The 18,381-nt window shown below is 42.3% G+C and overlaps 1 protein-coding gene across 6 annotated transcripts in view; it reads right to left on the bottom strand.

Moving 5' to 3' along the window:
- RPS6KC1 (ribosomal protein S6 kinase C1) overlaps positions 1-18,381 on the bottom strand; it is a 216,641-nt gene that overhangs the window by 22,126 nt on the left and 176,134 nt on the right. For 3 of the 6 annotated variants that reach the window (XM_075530262.1, XM_075530275.1, XM_075530252.1), the window contains 2 exons: positions 10,189-11,766; positions 9,828-9,917 (listed from right to left, as the gene is read on the bottom strand). In XM_075530262.1, the coding sequence (XP_075386377.1) occupies positions 9,828-9,917; positions 10,189-11,766 (1,668 nt within the window). The remainder of the gene's footprint in view (positions 1-9,827; positions 9,918-10,188; positions 11,767-18,381) is intronic. The other 3 variants (XM_075530269.1, XM_075530282.1, XM_075530289.1) reach the window with 3 other exon arrangements.

The raw sequence follows: 18,381 nt of genomic DNA, 5'->3' as shown, positions 1-18,381 counted from the left end.
GTGAATGAGGAATACAAGAAGCCCAATCCTAATCAATGTTAAAAGGGAGCACTATATACACTGTTCATGTCTAATATTCATAACCTTGAGACTGCGATAAGTGGTCAAGAATTTGTTAGCTTTCTTCCAAGGGCCTTAGTTAGGATTCAGTAAAAGACTTTGATAGGTGTAGAGGAAGACTGAAAATTAAATAAATAAACAGTGATCTGATGTGTGATGAGTGTCATACTTGGACGAGGGAAAATGACCTCATCTTTCTTCAGCGATGAGCATTCCATGTAACCGGGCACAGAAACATTAGTACTGTGCTCTTACACAGACCATCTTCCCCTGCAGCATCTGTTGCTAATTGAAAGGGACCAGAATTACAAACTCCTAGTCAATTCCTCTCAGCAGCTCTTGCTGTGTATAAAGATTTTCTATGCAGGAGCTGAGCATTAGTCTTCCACCACAGCTGAGGACTAAAGAGCAAAGGGAAAGAAACACAGAAGAAAGCATTTTTGTATCCAACAAGACATGGCACTAAACTGTATGGAGAGGGGCAGCTAGGCATGGCTTTTGTTAGCTCGGAAATTACCATTCTACAAAACTATTCACCTATAACGGCCTGGGAAGGTCCTAGTTAACCAACTGTATATGTCTTCTGTTTTGGTAGTCGCAATGTTACAAAAATCTTCAAAAGTCACTGTCAATATTGTAACAATTTTGTCTTTTACTTCTGGCTCCCAGGCAGAGTTCTCCCAGAGAAGAACCTGGCAATAGGTTTCGGCAAAGTCAGCCATTGAAACCCGACAGAGCACTGTCCTGCGCTGCCCCAGTTGGGATTACCAGGAACTGAAATGGATTCCATGAATTTCCATCCTGGGAGGCTTGTCAGGATGTGATACGTGCCCCGAACTTACAAACTGGCCGGCGTGTCTGGCTCGGGGGCTAGTGAAATGATTTAGTTGTCAGTTAGGAATGAATTTTACTTTTTCAATGTTCGCAACAACAGATTCGCTCCAGTGCACAAAAGGCCTTGGACTAACTAGCTTCCCCCAGTACGCTCTTGTTTGTGCGTTTCTACAACCAATAAGATAAAGCGCTGTCTGTGGAAGCCGTTTCAGCTATGAGAATATAATTTCACTTTAATTCTAGGTTTGGATTATTCCTCAGCTATCTGCAAATGAAATGACATAAGTTTTGAAGGCAAAAAGACACCCTGTGCTTGAAATGCAGTCATTCGGACTGAGAGAACACCCTGGCCTAAGGTCTGACACGTGCCTGAGGCGGAGGATTTCAATCCCTAAGGTGTCACCCTAAGAAAGCCTGGAAGGTCCATTTCCTAGCCCAGCTCTTCAAAACAGACACTTGGCTCCTTCTTCTTTTCTTCCTTTTTTTTAAGTTCCCAGTTTCCCCTTCTTTCATTATTGCAGAAAATAGTGCTGTCCAATTTTCAGTTCCAAATTCCATAAAGCCCTCATGCATTATTCCCCATTGATTATACAAATGCCCAAGTTGATGAGCAGAGCACATGAACTGTCTAAGATAGTGGTTCTCAACCTTTTTAATGCCACGACCCTTTAATACAGTTCCTCATGTTATGGTGACCCCCAACCATAAAATTATTTTTATTGCTACTTCACAACTGTAATTTTGCTACTGTTATGAATCAGGCGACCCCCAAAGGGGTTACGACCCACATGTTGAGAACGGCTGGTCTGAAAGTTTCTGGTATCATATTTCTCTAACTATTTCAAGTGGTAAGGAGCGAGGACCAGGAGCAGAGCCCGGTGTCCTGGTGAGAAAAGGCAGCAGGAGCTGGCTCCACTCTGGTCTTCCTCCATTGGAGAAAGAGGATGCTAGCTGTCCTGCCTTTTACACATGTGCTTTCCTGGCTCACCTCAGCCTCAGGCTTTGCTTCCTGCCACCACCACTTTGTTAGTTCAGTTTGCTCTCAGGTCATTCAGGTGCCTGAAACCCTGGACCAGTTACATGGTGGGGAACTGGAGGAAAGTACCGACTATCCTCAGCTAGTTCAGGCTAAGCTTGGCAACATACTTAATTCTGCTTTTTCCCCCTTACCTAGCTGTGAATTTCCTGTTGTCACGGTGACCTGGCAACCATGTTTGCAACTTTCCTGCAATTATTTGCACTGCTTGGATCAAAACTCCTTGATTTAACTTGATGCAACATTCTACCGCCAAAGAATGACTTGCTCAGGGGAGGTTAAAGGTATCATTACTACCCCATTTCCTGGTCAGGGAAAGAAGCTGGGTAACAACCGCATGACTTCTGGTTGGCCGATTCAAATTCTCAGCCCTATAAAGCGCTGTTTACTGTCTCCCCTTGAGTTTCTACTGGGGGAAAACCAACCGCATGCTCCATTTTCCAATGATCAGATCACAGCCACTCCATTCTGAGTAGCCACTGAGTCTCACAGTATGGCCTAACCAAAGCCATTAGAGTTGATTGATGAGGACAACAGCAACTGAAAGCGGAAAATGGCAAGCAAGGCCCGGGCCCTCCACTGCTGGGCCCCGAGTTCAGACCGTTGGCACTCCCTGTACTGCTCTGCGAGGGCCTTCAGGAACCCTGACCGCGCCGTCGTCGTCATCTGGTGTTTAGCGCCTAGCATGTCAAAGCATTATTTGGAGGAAGGCTTAGAGGGACTCGGTCCTGGTTACTTGCTGATGATCCTAACGGACAAGCTTGCACTGGTGACTGGTCTGAGGAGTTTGCTCCTCCAGCGCTCTGGCACCTCCTGTGGAAGACGCCGCACTGCACCTGCTTTGCGAAATGTCAGAGGCGGGATACAGCTCACTTTCTTTTGGAATAATTCAGTGATGTGACTATTTAATGGAACCATGGACCAAACTCAATTTAGACCAATAGGAAGCAAGCCTTACAATTCTTTGAGAACTGGTTCCTGTGGTTTACTCTTGAAAAAAGACATTTGAAAAATAGAGGTTTGGAGCAAAGATTTTTATAAAAACTAGTCTTGAATAAAGGAGATCTGCGGTCAAAAAGGCCCTGGTGGCACAGGGCTCAGCATACTTACCAAAAAAGCTGGCAGTTGGAACCCACCAGTCAGTTATGCCACAAGAGAAAGATGTGGCAGTCGGCTTCCATCAAGGTGACAGCCTTGGAAGGCTATGGGGCAGTTCCGCTCTGTCCTATCGGGCCGCTGTGAGCGGGAAGGAGGGCCCTGGTGGCCTAGTAGGTTACACGCTGGGCTGCTGAGAAGTTGGTGGTTTGAACCCACCAGCTGCTCCAAAGGAGAAAGACCTAGATCCACAGGCTTAGAAACCCTCGGAGCAGTGCTACTCTGCCCTATGCAGCTGCAGCAGAACTGACCTGAAGGCAGCGGATGTTGGAGTGAGCATGGACGCAACAGCAAGAGACTGTGTTGTGCAGCGTCAGGCCTTCCATCAAGTAGTACTGTGACGCATACAGCAACACTGCACTTCCCCTCTTCTCTAAGAGAGCACTGTCAACACCCCCACCATGGCACGTTCCCTTCTTCAGAAGGGTAACTGAAGAGTTGCTTCTTCTTGGGATGTGCTAATTATGTCATCCAACGAAGTCCCGTATGCAGAGGACTGAGCTCTTTGGTATTACCTAACTGCTGGCCTGATCAAGGTCATGGGAGCTACACTTGTAGGGAGCGGGCGTTTCAGCATGGAATGGCCTTGCTACCAGTGGCCCACAGCAAGGGGATTTGTGAGGACTCCAGGACACAGGCCGCCTACAGGTGGGCTCCAAGGTTACCGACATCCAGACCCACCAAAAGTGATCTATAATCTTTCCACCTGGAAGACGTAGCCTAAACAAGGTTTGACCAGATTTGAACTGAGGCTCCTTTTGCTTATCCTAATACCATGGGGCTTCAAAATGTTTGTGGGGGAAATCCATTATTAATCAATTCCCTTTTTTCAACAAACTCGTTGAATAAGGGGGCCCTGCCTTACTGCGGTACAATGGTGAGTACAAAGGGTGGTGCAAATGGTGAGGTACTGACCTACTAGCCAAACGTTTGGTGGCTCAAGCCCACCCAGGGGGACCTCGGAAGGCCTGGCAGGCAGCTTCTGAAGGGTCACAGCCTTGAAAACCATGTGGCTCAGTTCAACTCAGTGAACACAGGGGCTCGCTGTGCCAGGCTCAACTCAACAGCAGCTAACAGCGAGCACCACCAGCACAAGGCTCCGGATGCACGGCCCGTCTCACAGGCACAGAGAGAGGAAGGCCTCCCGGGAGCTGTGCTCCATGCTGCATCTGCACTCCTCTTCTAGGGCAAGCCTGAAAATGGCCAAGTTCTCCTGGAGAACAAGCAGCTCTTGTCTTTATGACAGCAAGAAATGAAGACAGAGGATTAAGAGCACTAGTTACACATTCAAGGGAAACATTAAAACATCTACTATGTACACAAAAGCTACTGTTGAAATTCTGCTTCAGGGTAAATCAAACAAAAGAGTTATTGTCTGAAACAATATTTAAATATTAATCAAAATGTTTTCGCTCTTTTAAATTATTTCTATAGCATCCTCCTTTTTCTTCCTCTTGTTTAAAAAGAAAAAAGGCTACGTCAGATTTATGTTCATATTTCCTGGTGATATACTAATATCACAAGCACACACACATACACATACACACGTGTAATCTTTCGCTTGTCTATCAAGTTGACATCCCCAAGCTTCCTCATTCCTGTCAAAATTATCCAGAACCCATAAATCCTGAAATACAAAGAGCATTTATTTCATTTTCACTCTGATCAAAAGATGTTGGCTTCTTTCCCCTGAATAAATAGTTTCCATAAATTCTTTGTTTTCATAAAGCATACTTTATATACAAACTCTAAGTGTGTGTGTGTGTGTACATACACAGAAATGCCTCTAAATGAAATATTTCTTTTAAGCTATTAATGTTAAGATGTGAAGTCAATATTTATAGTTGGAGTGGGGAGGAAGAGTTTTGCCTAAGAAGATAAAACTGAATTTTGATTCAATCTTTCATAAGAAAGGCGTTTGATATTTTGGCATCCATCTTTTTTGTACCCAATATGTCTATATTGCTACTGGTAAGTAAATGGTGGCCCAAAAAGTCTACAATAATCTATCTATCCAAAGTTATACAACAGAGTAACGGTTGATCCCCATTTGGGAATTCTCAGTTCCATCTAAGTTGTCTATAACTTAAATTTGTGATGGCCTTGTGATTATCTTAAACCATCCATGGTTTCAGTCCTAGTTCTAATTACCAATAGCATAACTACCACACAGAGCGCCATGCTTGAAAAGAAGCAAATCGAGTAGAACGCATGTTTCAGGAGAAGGTATGGGAAAGAACCCCCTACCAAATATATTCATGGGTTATTTGAGAATCAGGCTTGAAGAGTGAAGGGGTATAGTAAATAAATGTCATGCTCTAAAATAGAATTTTGCAGACAGTTTTCAGCATGTTTTTTCCTATGTTTCACTTTTCACCGTCAGCTGTGAGCCTTTTCCTAGTGTGAAATCGCCTAAGAGAGGAAGCAAAGCTGTCATTTGACATCTGGGAGCGTGGATATTGGGTTGTAGTGAAAAGCATTTTGGACTTCTTCAATTTGCACACATATTCACCTATAAATTCTTAAGTCTGAAAAGAATTCAGTGAGCACTAACAGTGTAAACTTCAAGTATTCTAAAGGTTCCTAAGCGAAGTAAAGGGAAGTAAAGGTGAGGAACATGCTGACAGAGGATGCGTGAGGCTGGAGGGGGAAACCAAGTGCCGATGTGAGCACAAGGACAATCACGCACACACTTTGCTCACTTGTCTTCGATGGCATATTTATTCTTATGCACAGTCTCTTCTGTTTTCTACGCTTGCTACCATAGGTCCTATTTTCTAGTCGCTTTCTTATGATGTAGGTCAAGACAGCTAATAAAACATATATTAAGAAAAACATATAGTAATGAAAAACTATGTGGGGGGGTTTTTAATTGATATTTGATGTTAGTCTCCCTTTTGGGAAAAATATCAAATGCCATAATAAATATATTTATTAAAAATATATAAATCTATATTGTAAAAATTTAGTAACTGCAATGATAAAATGCATAGAATTTGATGGGTAAAGATGTTGTACACAATCAGAGAGAGAAAGAGAAATAAAATCAGAAAAACTACAAAGAAATGCTGTAGAGAGGAATAACCACTTCACCTCTGTTTTGATTCTGTAATCTACTGCAACACAAGTTAAGGAGATGGGTCTGAAAGTCTCCAAATGAAGTGTCTAGAAGACTCTCCTAATAAGGAAAATAGACTGTATTCTACTTCAGCTGCCCTGCTGCACACTCCAGGCCTAAGCTGGAGCCGGCTTCTCTGACTTTTTCTCTTCCTGAGCTCTGTTCTGTGTTGCTCTGGCATGAAAGGAACCCATTTACCATGAATGATGTTTATTTTAAGTAAAACCTTTCTAGAGAATCATACAAGCTAATCGAAGGAAACAAAGTGAGTCTAAAAGGAACGGTTTCTACTTTGAAAACAGGCCTGGGTTTGATCAGCGAATTCGTATTCTCAAGCCCCTCTCGTGATGGGTCTGCAGCTGCAGCCATTTATGTGCTGGCTTTTTCACAGATGTAGACAGAGAAAGCTCCATGCTTTGTGTCTTTCTGTTGTTGGATTTGTTTTCTTTAATATTAAAAAAAAAAGTGGCAACTTTTCAAAAAAGTTCTCCGTTGCGCTGTCAAAACTTGTGACTATTTAGACATCCTTGGTGGTGTGCGCTGTTGAAACTACTGAGACGCTTAAACACTCCAAGATCACAAAGTTGGCAGTAGCTACACATAAATAACAGAAGGTGAGCATTTGCATCTCAAAATTTATCTATCGTGCTTTCCCCCTCAATTAGACCAAAACATGTTGATTCACAGGTTTCTGTGTGTGAGAGTGTGTGTGTTTTCTTTTTAAAACTTATTTATAGAGCAGAATAATGGCCCCCCTGCTAGCTTGGCATTTGCTCAAGTTTCTGTCCATGTAAATCGAAGCTGTTACTGGAAACTTTTCTCAAAATATAAAGGCGCATCAACTGCAAAATAAAGAGGTACTTTGCCGATACTCTAAAGCATAGGGCAGGTGGATCATGTTTTCAGGACAAATATGTGATAAGGATTCCCAGGGGGAGGGAGGAGTGGAAGGGTAGCTGTGTAAACAGAAGTGAAGCACTGTCATAAGAATCTTGTGACAACTTTACTTTCTAAACAAACATCAATACGTTTTAAAGTTACTTGGACAATACTATGAAGATTAGAAGGAGGAAGTGGACAGGACGGGGAGCCCATGCGCAGAAGGTAATTACATGTGCTAAAAGGAGACTAAAAGATAGCTCAATATTCTATGATCTCCTGTACTGATTTGTGACTCTTTAAACATGGAATCATCTGCATATCATCACTGCTGTTCCCCTCAGAAAAGAGGAGACAGGACGGAGTGGTTTTGTGGCACCGAGACAAACCATACTGCACAGGGTTCTCTTTTGCATCCCTTGCAATACAAGCAACAGGGTGAGGGTGGGCGATGCTGGCTGAACTGGGTTCTGTAACCAGTCAGTCCTAGAATTATCGAAATGAGAACGGCAGCATTACTTTTCAGCTAACACCATCGCTGCTGGTTTTGTTTCACCCTGTTGATAAAACCAATTCCGATGGAGGGACTTTCCACATTTCTCAATGCATGAATACTAGTACACTTTTGCAACCAAGGAAGCTTGGAAGTACAATTCTTTTATGCAAATAATTACAACAAAGCCCTTCTGCAGACTACAGCTTTCGCCAAATGCTGAAGGGCAGCCTCAAAGAAGACAGCAAAAATCCATTAATGGTGGACTGCCACCTGCTGATAAACTATGAGAAATGCAATTTCGGGGAAAGATGTTTAAAAATTAAAAATCAGCAACCAATCTGTATCCGATTCATTATTCAAGTACACAAAAGTGAAAGTGTGTACCGGTTGATGAATGCAGCGTGGTTTTGTTCTACATGTAATGAAGGGCTTAGGAGGATGCATAAGTAAGTACGACTATATTTTAAACTGAAGAAAAAGAACCTACAGGCATGCCCATGTTTTCAATAAAAATTAAGAATAAAATATAAAGGGGCCTCAAAACACTTGTGAGAAAATGGAATTAAAAGGTAAACTTTCCCATCAAAGTTCCTATATATAGTCACTAAACATTTGATTTTGCTATGGGAATTATACTCAGGATTTAGGCAAATTTTACTCAAAAGAATTCCTAAATTTAATTTTCATCCTAAAGACTCAAAATTCATTACAATTATCATATAAATGTATGTACATTGGTTCTTCCAAAATATTATTTATCAAATTATAAAAGGGGGAGGGAGATAGGTAAGAATTGAAACATAACTATAATAAAAGATTTCTCTACGAAACTATTTCTTTCTAAATCAGACTAATAAGGTTTCCAAAACACAGTAAAAAAAGTATCTCTTTGAGAGAAACCAAAGACTGTATGCATGCTGCAAGGCGCCCAAGAAGGAATGAAATCAAACCGTCTTAATTTGAAGGAAGGCGGAGGGCAGAGAAAAAGAAGGACATCCAAATGCAGTCCAGAAAGTTTCAGGACATTTGCTTTGAGGTTAAAGAACCTTTCCCTGATACAGAAATACATTTGGAAAAATTAAGGCTGTAGCTAAAACTATAATTAATCATTTCTCACTACCCAGGAGAACAAAAATAATATTCTGATTAGATGATGTTAAGCACCATTGAGTCAGTTTGGGATCAAAGCAATTCTATGTACAGCGGAACCAAACCCTTGCCCAACCCCGTGCTACCCCCCAACGGTGGCTAGGTTTTGAGACCATTGTTGAAGCCACAGTATCAATGCATTGAGGCTCTTCTTCGTGGACGCTGACCAATCTTACACCAATCATGACATCACTCTCCAGGAGGGCCCTCCTGGTGACATGTCCAAGGCACAGGTGAGGAAGTCTCATCATCTTTCCTCACTATGGTGGTTGCATAGTGAACATTAAAAACTGCACTGATGACCAATTAAACCAAGCATGTCACCATAATCAGCATGACAGTCTCTGAAGATCAGTGGGGTGATGAATGAAGTAATTTTAGTCACCCAGTGTCACTACATGCTGGCCAAAGATGAAGGAAATTTGGAGTTAAATAGGTAGGGAAAAACCCCAACTCAAATCCAATCCATATGTAATCATGTACAATGAGGCTAACACAACCTGAAATTAATCTCATTTAAAAAAAACAAGACAGTAGTGTAAGGCCAAGAGAAACCTGTTGTATCAAATGGGTAAAAAGACAATTAAAACTAAAGCATGCTTCCTAAACATTCTCAAACTCAGCATGGCTCATCACCTTAGTTGTGAAAATGGCGCGTGCGCGCACACACATGCACATTTTAAACATTTTTAACCTGAGCAATTTTCCCCTTTGTGAGCTACCTCTCACGTGGCCATAAAAAGCAATCATTTGAAGAGGTTCGAGATCTAGCGTCTTTCTAAACACCAAGAAGTTAAGATATTTCCAGTACGTTCTGGGCAGTTTTAAGTGAAGCACAACCCCATTTAACAACAGCAGAGACGTGTGTGGGTGTCTGTGTGGGTGCATGTACACACAGACATGCTTATGCTCATGGGTTAGCAAATGGTCTCATCTCTGGCTCTTCTGTTCGGGGGTGAAAGAGACAAGTAACAACCTCCCCCCCGCCCCCCCCCACCCTCCGCCCTCTGTGAAGTGCTGGTGAGAAGTACAACTTCGACAAAGAGCTGAGAGCCGCCCAACTACGTTTTCACACGGAACGTGGTAGGAGATGCTCTAACCTGGGGCACAGTACATTCTCTCTATGGCGTCGCTGTCGCAGGAATCTTCAACCTCACTCCACCTGCTAAAGTACGTTAGCTGAATGTGTCCTAAAAACAAAACGACAGGAGAAATCAAAACATTTTTCTCTTCCATTTTCTGCAGAAGTGAACTGTAATTACTCCTTTTGTAGCTAAAAACAGTATCATTAAGAATAATGGCATCATTAAGTACTAGAAGCTATTACTGGGGGTGAATTTGCTGCACTGATAATGAAGCTCTAGACAGGAAATGAAGATACTAATTACAAGATAAAACGCCTACTCAGTTAATTGGAAGCAACAGCGAATAAAAAGAAATGCATTTGCAAAAGTTCCTGACCTCTATCATTCAATAAGATGTTGTTTGGGTTCAAATCACGGCACACAATTCCCTCTCTATGTAAAGCATCAAGGGCTACCACCATTTCAGCTGCCCATCTTTGAATGCAGTCCTCTGGGAGAGAAAACCTGGAGGTAAGGACTAATCTGTTATCGAGGTCCTCAAAAATCTGGTGTATTTCCTTGTCTCCGTCTAGTGCTACCTCGCTCTCTCTCTTGGTCTCGGAGTCTCTCTGGAATAAAGACGTCGGCTCCTCTTTAGTCAAATCATCAGCTTGATCTATAAACAGCAACACTTCTTCTGGCTTTAAAGTGTCTGCGTTTGCATTATACTTATTAGCACCTGAGAGTGGGTTAGAAATATCGAATAAACTCTCTTCTGTGTTGTTGGCTGTTCGTGCTGACCCAATCTCTCCAAGTCCTTGACACGTAGGGTGTGAGCTGTGTAACGAAGACTCGTCTCCTGAACGGCCGGGATCAACAGTTGCCAGAAGGAACATCCCCAGGTCCTCCTGGGCATGGTGTTTCTCTGTCAGACTGCGGGCTTTGGGTCTGTGGGGGCCACTCCTTTCCTCTCTGCCTGCTTCCTCATGAGGTTGGCACTGTTCAACACTAAGCCGGAGGCATAAGACATCGGGGGCGTCCAGGAGTTTACTTTCTAGAATGCCGATGCTGGTCTCGGTAGGTCCCGGGGCTGTAGCTTCCTTTGTTGGCTCTAGTTCACCAGGCAGATTTACAAGAAGATCAGGCCGTCCTTCATCGGTACCACTGACATCATCCGCAGCAGCATCTTTGAAAGAGATAACTGGGACGGAGTCATCTGAGCCCCGGCTGATGGTGTCCTGAGCTTTCACCCCTCCCTTGCTCTCAACAGCGTTAAAACCCCTGGGAGTGCTGTCCCCTTCAGAGAGAGCGAAGAACGGCTTCAGAGGTTCTGATTTGAGGCTAGACAATTTTTCTCCAAAATCAACTCCCAGAAGTTCACTAGTGCTATCCTTACTGTCGATCCTAAAGAACTCCATGGGGCTATTTTTAGATCTGCTGAGGGAATCCGATGTTCTTGGAGAACTACCTGCTTCTGGGTTATCATCTTCCGGGGGAAGCCTCAAGTCGTGAGGCATCAGCTGTGGGCTGGGGCTCTTGTAGCCAGCAGCCAGGGGTGCTGGGAAGCGGTCAGCAGCCTTGGCGTCTTCGGGCTTCATGAAGGACTCCTCATTTAAAGAGCCAGGGTCAATCTTCTCTAGTCCGTATTCAGTGCACAATGCTAAGTAACTGGTGGTGCATTCTTCTTGGGAACTTGAGTCAGAGTCTGGCCATCTTGGACAGCTCCCCTGAGCATCACCCTCCTGGCTGCTACCATCCTGAGCGCTTGGGGTCAGACTCGTCTTCACAGGGAGGACTTTAAGCACGCTTCCGCCGTCACTGCCTCTGGATTCAACACTGCTGCTGTCCTGCACACGAGCAGTGGGCTCCGGCTGGTGAACTTTCGGAAGCGTGGATTTCTTTACTTCTTGGATGTCGAAACTTTCTTCAGGACTTCTGTTTAGAAACTTGCTGATATATGACCAAAGCTTGCCACCTGTGAACAAGGACAAAAAAGAAAGGGGAGGGGGGGAAAAACAACCTTAAGTTTCCCAAAATAATGGTTACTTATTTAAGTCAGGGTTATCCTAATAGCCAATAAAAAGTATAAGAATAATACTTATTAATGATACCAAATGTGATATAAGAAAAGTAAACAAAAGGGCTTCAAAAAGTTCATGGGAAAATGATATTAAAAGATAATGGAATTTTTCCATGAGCATTTTAAAAGTTACCCAATATTTAATAAAATGCCTTGGTTTTGGGGGGGGTGGTTTTGGTCACCGCAAACTGTTAAGTATGGGTTCAATCATATCTTCTGCGATTAATTAGTTCCAAATGATAACCTATTTCTTCATTTGAAAGGAAACTAGTTATAAAAAATGCTAGTATGAAATCTCACAGCAAAGATTCTGCTTTAAAGTTAAATATAATCTCACAGTAGAAACATTTGATGATGTTCAGATGTGTTTATATAATTTTTTTCAAGCATAGCCCCAGTCAAGTAGAAATACATAAATAAGTACTGTAAAAACTGTATATTGATTGCAACAGGGAGGAAAAATCAACTATATCATTCAATTTTGAAAATGTCCAGTTGAGGATTGAGGAAGAGGTATGCCATCTGGTATATAATTCTATGTCTTTATAAATGGCATTAATGATTTTTCCCGATTTTCTTTCCTCCTTCATACATATTATGTGTTATGTAAAACCAAGCTACGCCTATTAATGAGGCAAACCACTATGATACAGGTTAAAAACCTAAGAAAACTAAAGCACAGAGATAAATCCATGTACATAAACCAGCTTTTCACCAGAAATACTTGCTATACTTGTGTTTTTGTTTAAAATCTCAAACCCCTCAAATCATTAAAATCTTGAAATAAATAAGTTATAATATGCACCACGGGCATACTACAGCTCTAGTGACTAGAAACAGTATAACAAGAAGGACATCATCCAGAAATCTTCAAAGCAGTAACTGCAGAAACATACGTGGTGAAAATATGATTGTCCAACAGGTCAAACTTACTATCATCGAGTGGACTCCAACTCAAAGTGACGATAGGACAGAGTAGACCTGCCCCAGGGTTTCCAAGAATTTTAAATCTCTACAGGAGTAGATAGCCTATCTTTCTCCTGGGGAGCTGCTGCTCGTGGTTTTGAACTATAGACTTTTAGGTTAGCAGCCAAACATGTAATCCACGACACATTGAACTGCTAACCACAAGGTCAGCGGTTTGAACCCACCAGCAGCTCCATGGGAGAAAGAGAAGGCTGTTCACTCCCCTAAAGATTTACAGTCTCCAAAACCTACAGGGCCGGCTGTACTCTGTCTGAGAGGTCGCCCTGAGTTGGAATTGACTCCATGGCAGTGAGTTTGGTTTGCTTTGAGTCTCTGTGTTTTGAATGGGACCGTGGAGTGTGGGGGGAGGATATAATTGTAGCTTCCTAAAAAGGGAAACTAAGAGTAGGGTATAGAGAATAAATTCCTTTATAGAATCTGTTCTCCTAAATAAATACCTACCATATAAATGATAAGCAGTCCACATGTTCAAAGGGTCAACACACAGTTTAGCTCTTCCCTATTTTTGTGGGGTACTGGGTTACATTCGATGCTCAAGTACAGCTGAAGACACAAAACTTTCGGAGGCTCTGCTGAAACCTGCTCAAGCGACATCACAGTGCAACACACGTCTCACCAAGGGCCACGCGATGCCTGTATGTGATGCGCTGGGAATCAAATCCAGGTCTCCTGCCACCGCACCACCGCTCCCCTCACCAGTCAGGGGTACTACTTAAATTTAATATGCATGGCACATGTGGGACTGGGAAGACAGCCGTCAAAACCACCTTCGGACCCAGCAATTCCACTTCAGGAAATTTGTCCTACAAATGTCAGTTTATTGGGGGCTCAAATATTTCTTAAGACACAAAACTGAAAAGCAAAAAGAAACCTATGTGCAAGTGCTGAAGAACATGTAAATACCTGTTAGGCCAAGTAATTGATTACATTATGAGCAATTAATGCAAATACTTTGTTCAAAAAAACTAACAACAATACTTACAAATACTTAACATGCTTACCGTGTACCGGTCATTATTCTAAGGACTTTACATCTATTAGCTCATTTAATCAAGGAGTCTGGCTCCAGAATCAATTCTCTTAATCACTCCATTATAAGCCCTCTTTTCATGCAGACCTATATGTGTGGCTAAGCAAAGGCATCTAAGGTTCACTGCTAAGATTGGCCCCTGAAATTGGAGAACACCAAATAAGACCCATTTACATTTTGAAAAAACCAACAGATAGGCAGGAAGCATACATGAACACGCCTATGAAGTTTTTGGAAGATATACAACAAACTTGTAAAGAGCGCATATCTTTCGGGAGTAGAACTGGCAATCAAGGGATGAGAGGGAGAATTTTCCTTTTCACCTGATACCTGTCTAGATGGTTTGATGCATTTGTTTACATGTCAATTCTACAATAACAAAATAGTTACTATAAAGAGAATCACTTTACCCTGTGGGCCCCTAAATAACTTGATGATGAATTCTACTATACCCTTCAAATGTAGCTCCAACCTTGTCCTTTCAGCTTGATCTTCCCTCACAGACTCAGGAGTCAACAGCTACAACAGACTAGCTCCAGTGTGCCAAGCACGCTGATAAACGACACATGTGTGATAAACTGCTGTAATCCCCGACCTCAGGAACCTAAAAGTTTTAATAGGACCAATGGTCTCGACTGAATACATTTAATTCTCCACACACACACCCCACCACCACCTTTCCTTCAAATAAATTGAAATATGATTTACAACTGGGACAATAAACACTTCAAATCTCTTTACCTTGTCTGGTGTATCCAATTGCCTATGGGACCTCCACCTAGATATTTAATAAACAGCTCAATTTCTACTCACTGAAATGCTCTTCCCAGTTTTCCCCATCTTAGCAAATGGGGGCTCCATTCTGTTCAATGTCTGAGTCAAATAGTTTAGAGTCATTATGAAAGGTAGAATCATGACAGTTCAACCTTCAAAATACATTCAGAATCTGATAACTATTTCTCACCAATTGCACCACAAGGGTCGTGTCTAAGCCACTCACCTTTCACGTAGATTGCTGCAGCAAATTCCACGGTGGTCCCCCTGCTTTTACCTTTGCACTCCTATATTTTATTGTCCACAAGGCAGTCGCTCACTGCCGCTGAGTCAATGCTCCTAGGAACCCTATAGGACAGGGGAGAACTGTGCCTGTGGCCACGGAGATTGTAACTCTTTACAAGAGTAAAAAGATGTTTCTTTCTCCCTTTGGAGTGGTTGGTGGGTTCCAACTGCTGACCTTGCAGTTAGCAGGCCCGTGTGTAACCACTACACGTGTGTAACCACTACTCCACCAGGGCTCCTTATAAACCAGTGAACCCTAATCTTTTTACGGTTCTGTTCAATGACTTCACATTTCATTAAGACTAAAAATTGAGTTTTTTCAATGGCCTAGAAGACCACCCAGGACTTGCCCACCTGGGTGCCCATTTCTCCAGCTCATTTCCTGCCACTCTTCCAACTCTGTTCCTGCCATACTGGCCAGGACATCATCCTAGATAATTCCCTCCCTAACTCCATATTCATCAGAAAACAAAAAAAAAAACCTGCTGCTGCCCAATCAATTCTGGCTCCTGGGCACTCTCTAGGAGAGGGCCTACCTCACAGGCTTTCCAAGGCTGTCATCTCTACAGAAGCAGATAGAAACATCTTTCTCCCGCAAAACAGCTGGTGGGTTTGAACCACCAACCTTTCAGTTAAGCAGCTGCATGCTTAACCGCTGTGCCATACCACCACGGCTGCGTCCAATCCATGGAGTTGTCGTAAGTGTCATGGAGTCATTTCTGACTCAAAGTGACCCTTGTACAGCAGAACAACAAAAACCTATCCTATCCTAGGTTCCATTAACTCTGCCTTCAAAATACATTCACTAAGGAGTCTCTGGGTTTTGCAAACCAATTAACATGCTCACCTGCTAACCCAAAGGCTGGAAGTTTCATCCAGAGGCACCTCAGAAGTAAGGCTTGGTGATCTGCTTTAAAACAATGGGCTGTTAGAAACCCCATGGGGCACAGTTCTATTCAACAAACCTGAGGTTGCCAGGAGTTGAAGTCAGCCTAGGGGCAACTAGGCTGGTGCTGCCAGAAGGCCATGCCATCATCCTCTCTCACCAAGGCATTAGCCTTGTTTCTATTCTCTTTTTTAAAAGTCTTTTTTATTGGGTATTCTTACAGTTCTTATAACGTTCCATACATTAATTGCATCAAGCACATTTGTACATATGTTGCCATCATTATTTCTAAAACATTTCCTACTTGAGTCCTTGGTATAAGCTCCTCTTTTTTTCTCTTCCCTTCCCGCCTCATGAATCCTTGATCAACTGAATATTGTTATTATTATTTCAAATCTTACACTGTCAGTTGTCTCCTTTCACCTACATTTCTGTTATTCATCCCCTTTTGGGGGAGAGCTACATATCCAACCTTGGGATGGGTTCCCCTTTCTCCCTATTCCCCCTCCCAACCATCCTCTTACTCTCATGATATCGCCACTCCCCCTACTGTTCCTGAGGGGTTTATCTGTCCTGAATTCCATGTGTCTAGAGCTCTTACGTGTACCAATGTGCGCCCTCTGGTTAGCCAGATTTGTAAGGTAGAACTGGGTCATGGTAATGGGGGGAGGAAGCATTCAGGAACTAGAGGAATGATGTGTAATTCGTCAGTGCTATACTACACCTTGGTTGAATCAGCCCTTCCTTATAATCCTCGGTGGGAAACTATCCAATTGTGTACAGATGGGCTTTGGGTCTCCACTTCATACCCCCTCGTTCACACCTATAGAGTTGTTTGTTTTGATCTTCTGATAACTGATCCCATTGGCACCTCATGATCACACAGGCTGGTGTGCTTCTTCCATGTGGGCTTTGTTGCTTCCCTGCTAGATGGCTGCTTGTTTAACTTCAACATTGTTTCTATTCTTAATACATTCCCCATACAATGACCAAAGTAAAATTTTTTAATGTAACTAAGATCCTATAAATTGCCCATTGGTTTTTCAATACAATTAAATAAAAACAAAAGTCTGTAGCCTTCCACACAAGGTTGCTCTCACTTACCACATTCCAGCCAAATGGTTTCCCTTATTGTTCACTCAACACTCCAAGTCCACTTTTGCCTTTGATCTCTACTACCTGTCCCTCTATTTGGAATGTGCTTCCTCTTAATGGACAAAATAGTGGATTCCTTTTGTCATTCAGAACTGCTGAAATGCCACCTCATAAAGAGCTTCCCAGATTAAATAATCTAAAGTAGTTCCCTAGGCATTCTCTATTAGATTTCCATGTGTTAAAGATAAATCAGTTCCATTCTTATCCAACATTCTCTTGCTTTTTGTTTTTTTGTTGGTCGGTTTGATGTTCCACAGAATAAGTGTCAAATGGTCAGAACTCATTCTGTTTGTTCACCTAAAAAATGCCCTAGTACACAGTACGAGCTCAATAAATTTATTGAAAAAGGAAATCAATCCAAGATTCCTATCTGCACTGTAATTTAATATTTGTATATTATAAAACTTTCTTAAAACTAAGCAATAAACATCCAGTGCAAATGGTCAAAAGACTCAGGTTTCAATAACCCAGGACACATTCCATGGCCATATGACTGTTCAAAGTTAAGTGTGGCCAACAGTCAAAGAAAAGCGACGAGGTGGGAAAATAGTGGAAAATCTGAACACAACGTGGTAGGTATGGCCTTAAAATACATTATGCAAAATTACTACAGTATCCAAGTAAAATGAGCTGAAATATCAGCTTTTAAGGGGTGTAAGGAGGGTGAGAAAATGGCAGGAGCAAAACTGAAGTGTGATCTCGAGGAGGAGGAAGAGGAAGATAGAGCTGTAAAGAGCAAGGGAGCGCGAGGATTGAAATTTTACCACAGATAATCTCCAGCATGAATAATCCACACCGGGTAATAGAATATTGACTATAATTACATTCATCCCACTGACCTTGTTCTAAATTATTATGGATTATTACTACGCAAGTTATTTTGTTCCACACCAGAGGTGGCTGTATTTCGCTATCAGATGACATGACCTCTAATTCAATAATGTCTGTAATGCACTGGTATCCTCCGATAAAAGCTGTCTGTAATGTCTGAACAAAGGTGAATTAGTTATCCAATTCACACACGCAATTAACTCTCTTAATACCTGAGAGACCATGGAGCCCCTTCTGAATTTCCTATTAACCACTGCATATGGAGGTCTTCCCTCCATCTGTAGTCATCTTGCGCTGTACTTCATAATAAACAATATGAATAGTTTATTGCCCCGTCAAAAATCTTGCATTAGTTATCATGAGAGACCTCATTCCAAATAGCAATGACTCCTTCCCTGGGAAAATGCATTGAATTCAAATGCTATGCCTATTAGCAAGGCGCAGTGTCTTTAGCTTCCATAGTGTAATGACACTAATACCTTCACGGGGCATGAAGAAGAACTCCCCACTATTTTAAGAGCACCTCCTAAAAGCTAACAGTCAGTGTTAACTAAGTGACTTT

Source organism: Tenrec ecaudatus, chromosome 1, assembly GCF_050624435.1.
Source record: "Tenrec ecaudatus isolate mTenEca1 chromosome 1, mTenEca1.hap1, whole genome shotgun sequence".
NCBI lineage: Eukaryota > Metazoa > Chordata > Mammalia > Afrosoricida > Tenrecidae > Tenrec > Tenrec ecaudatus.
Note: the sequence above shows the minus strand (reverse complement) of the source record. Positions and strands in the feature narration are given on the sequence as shown.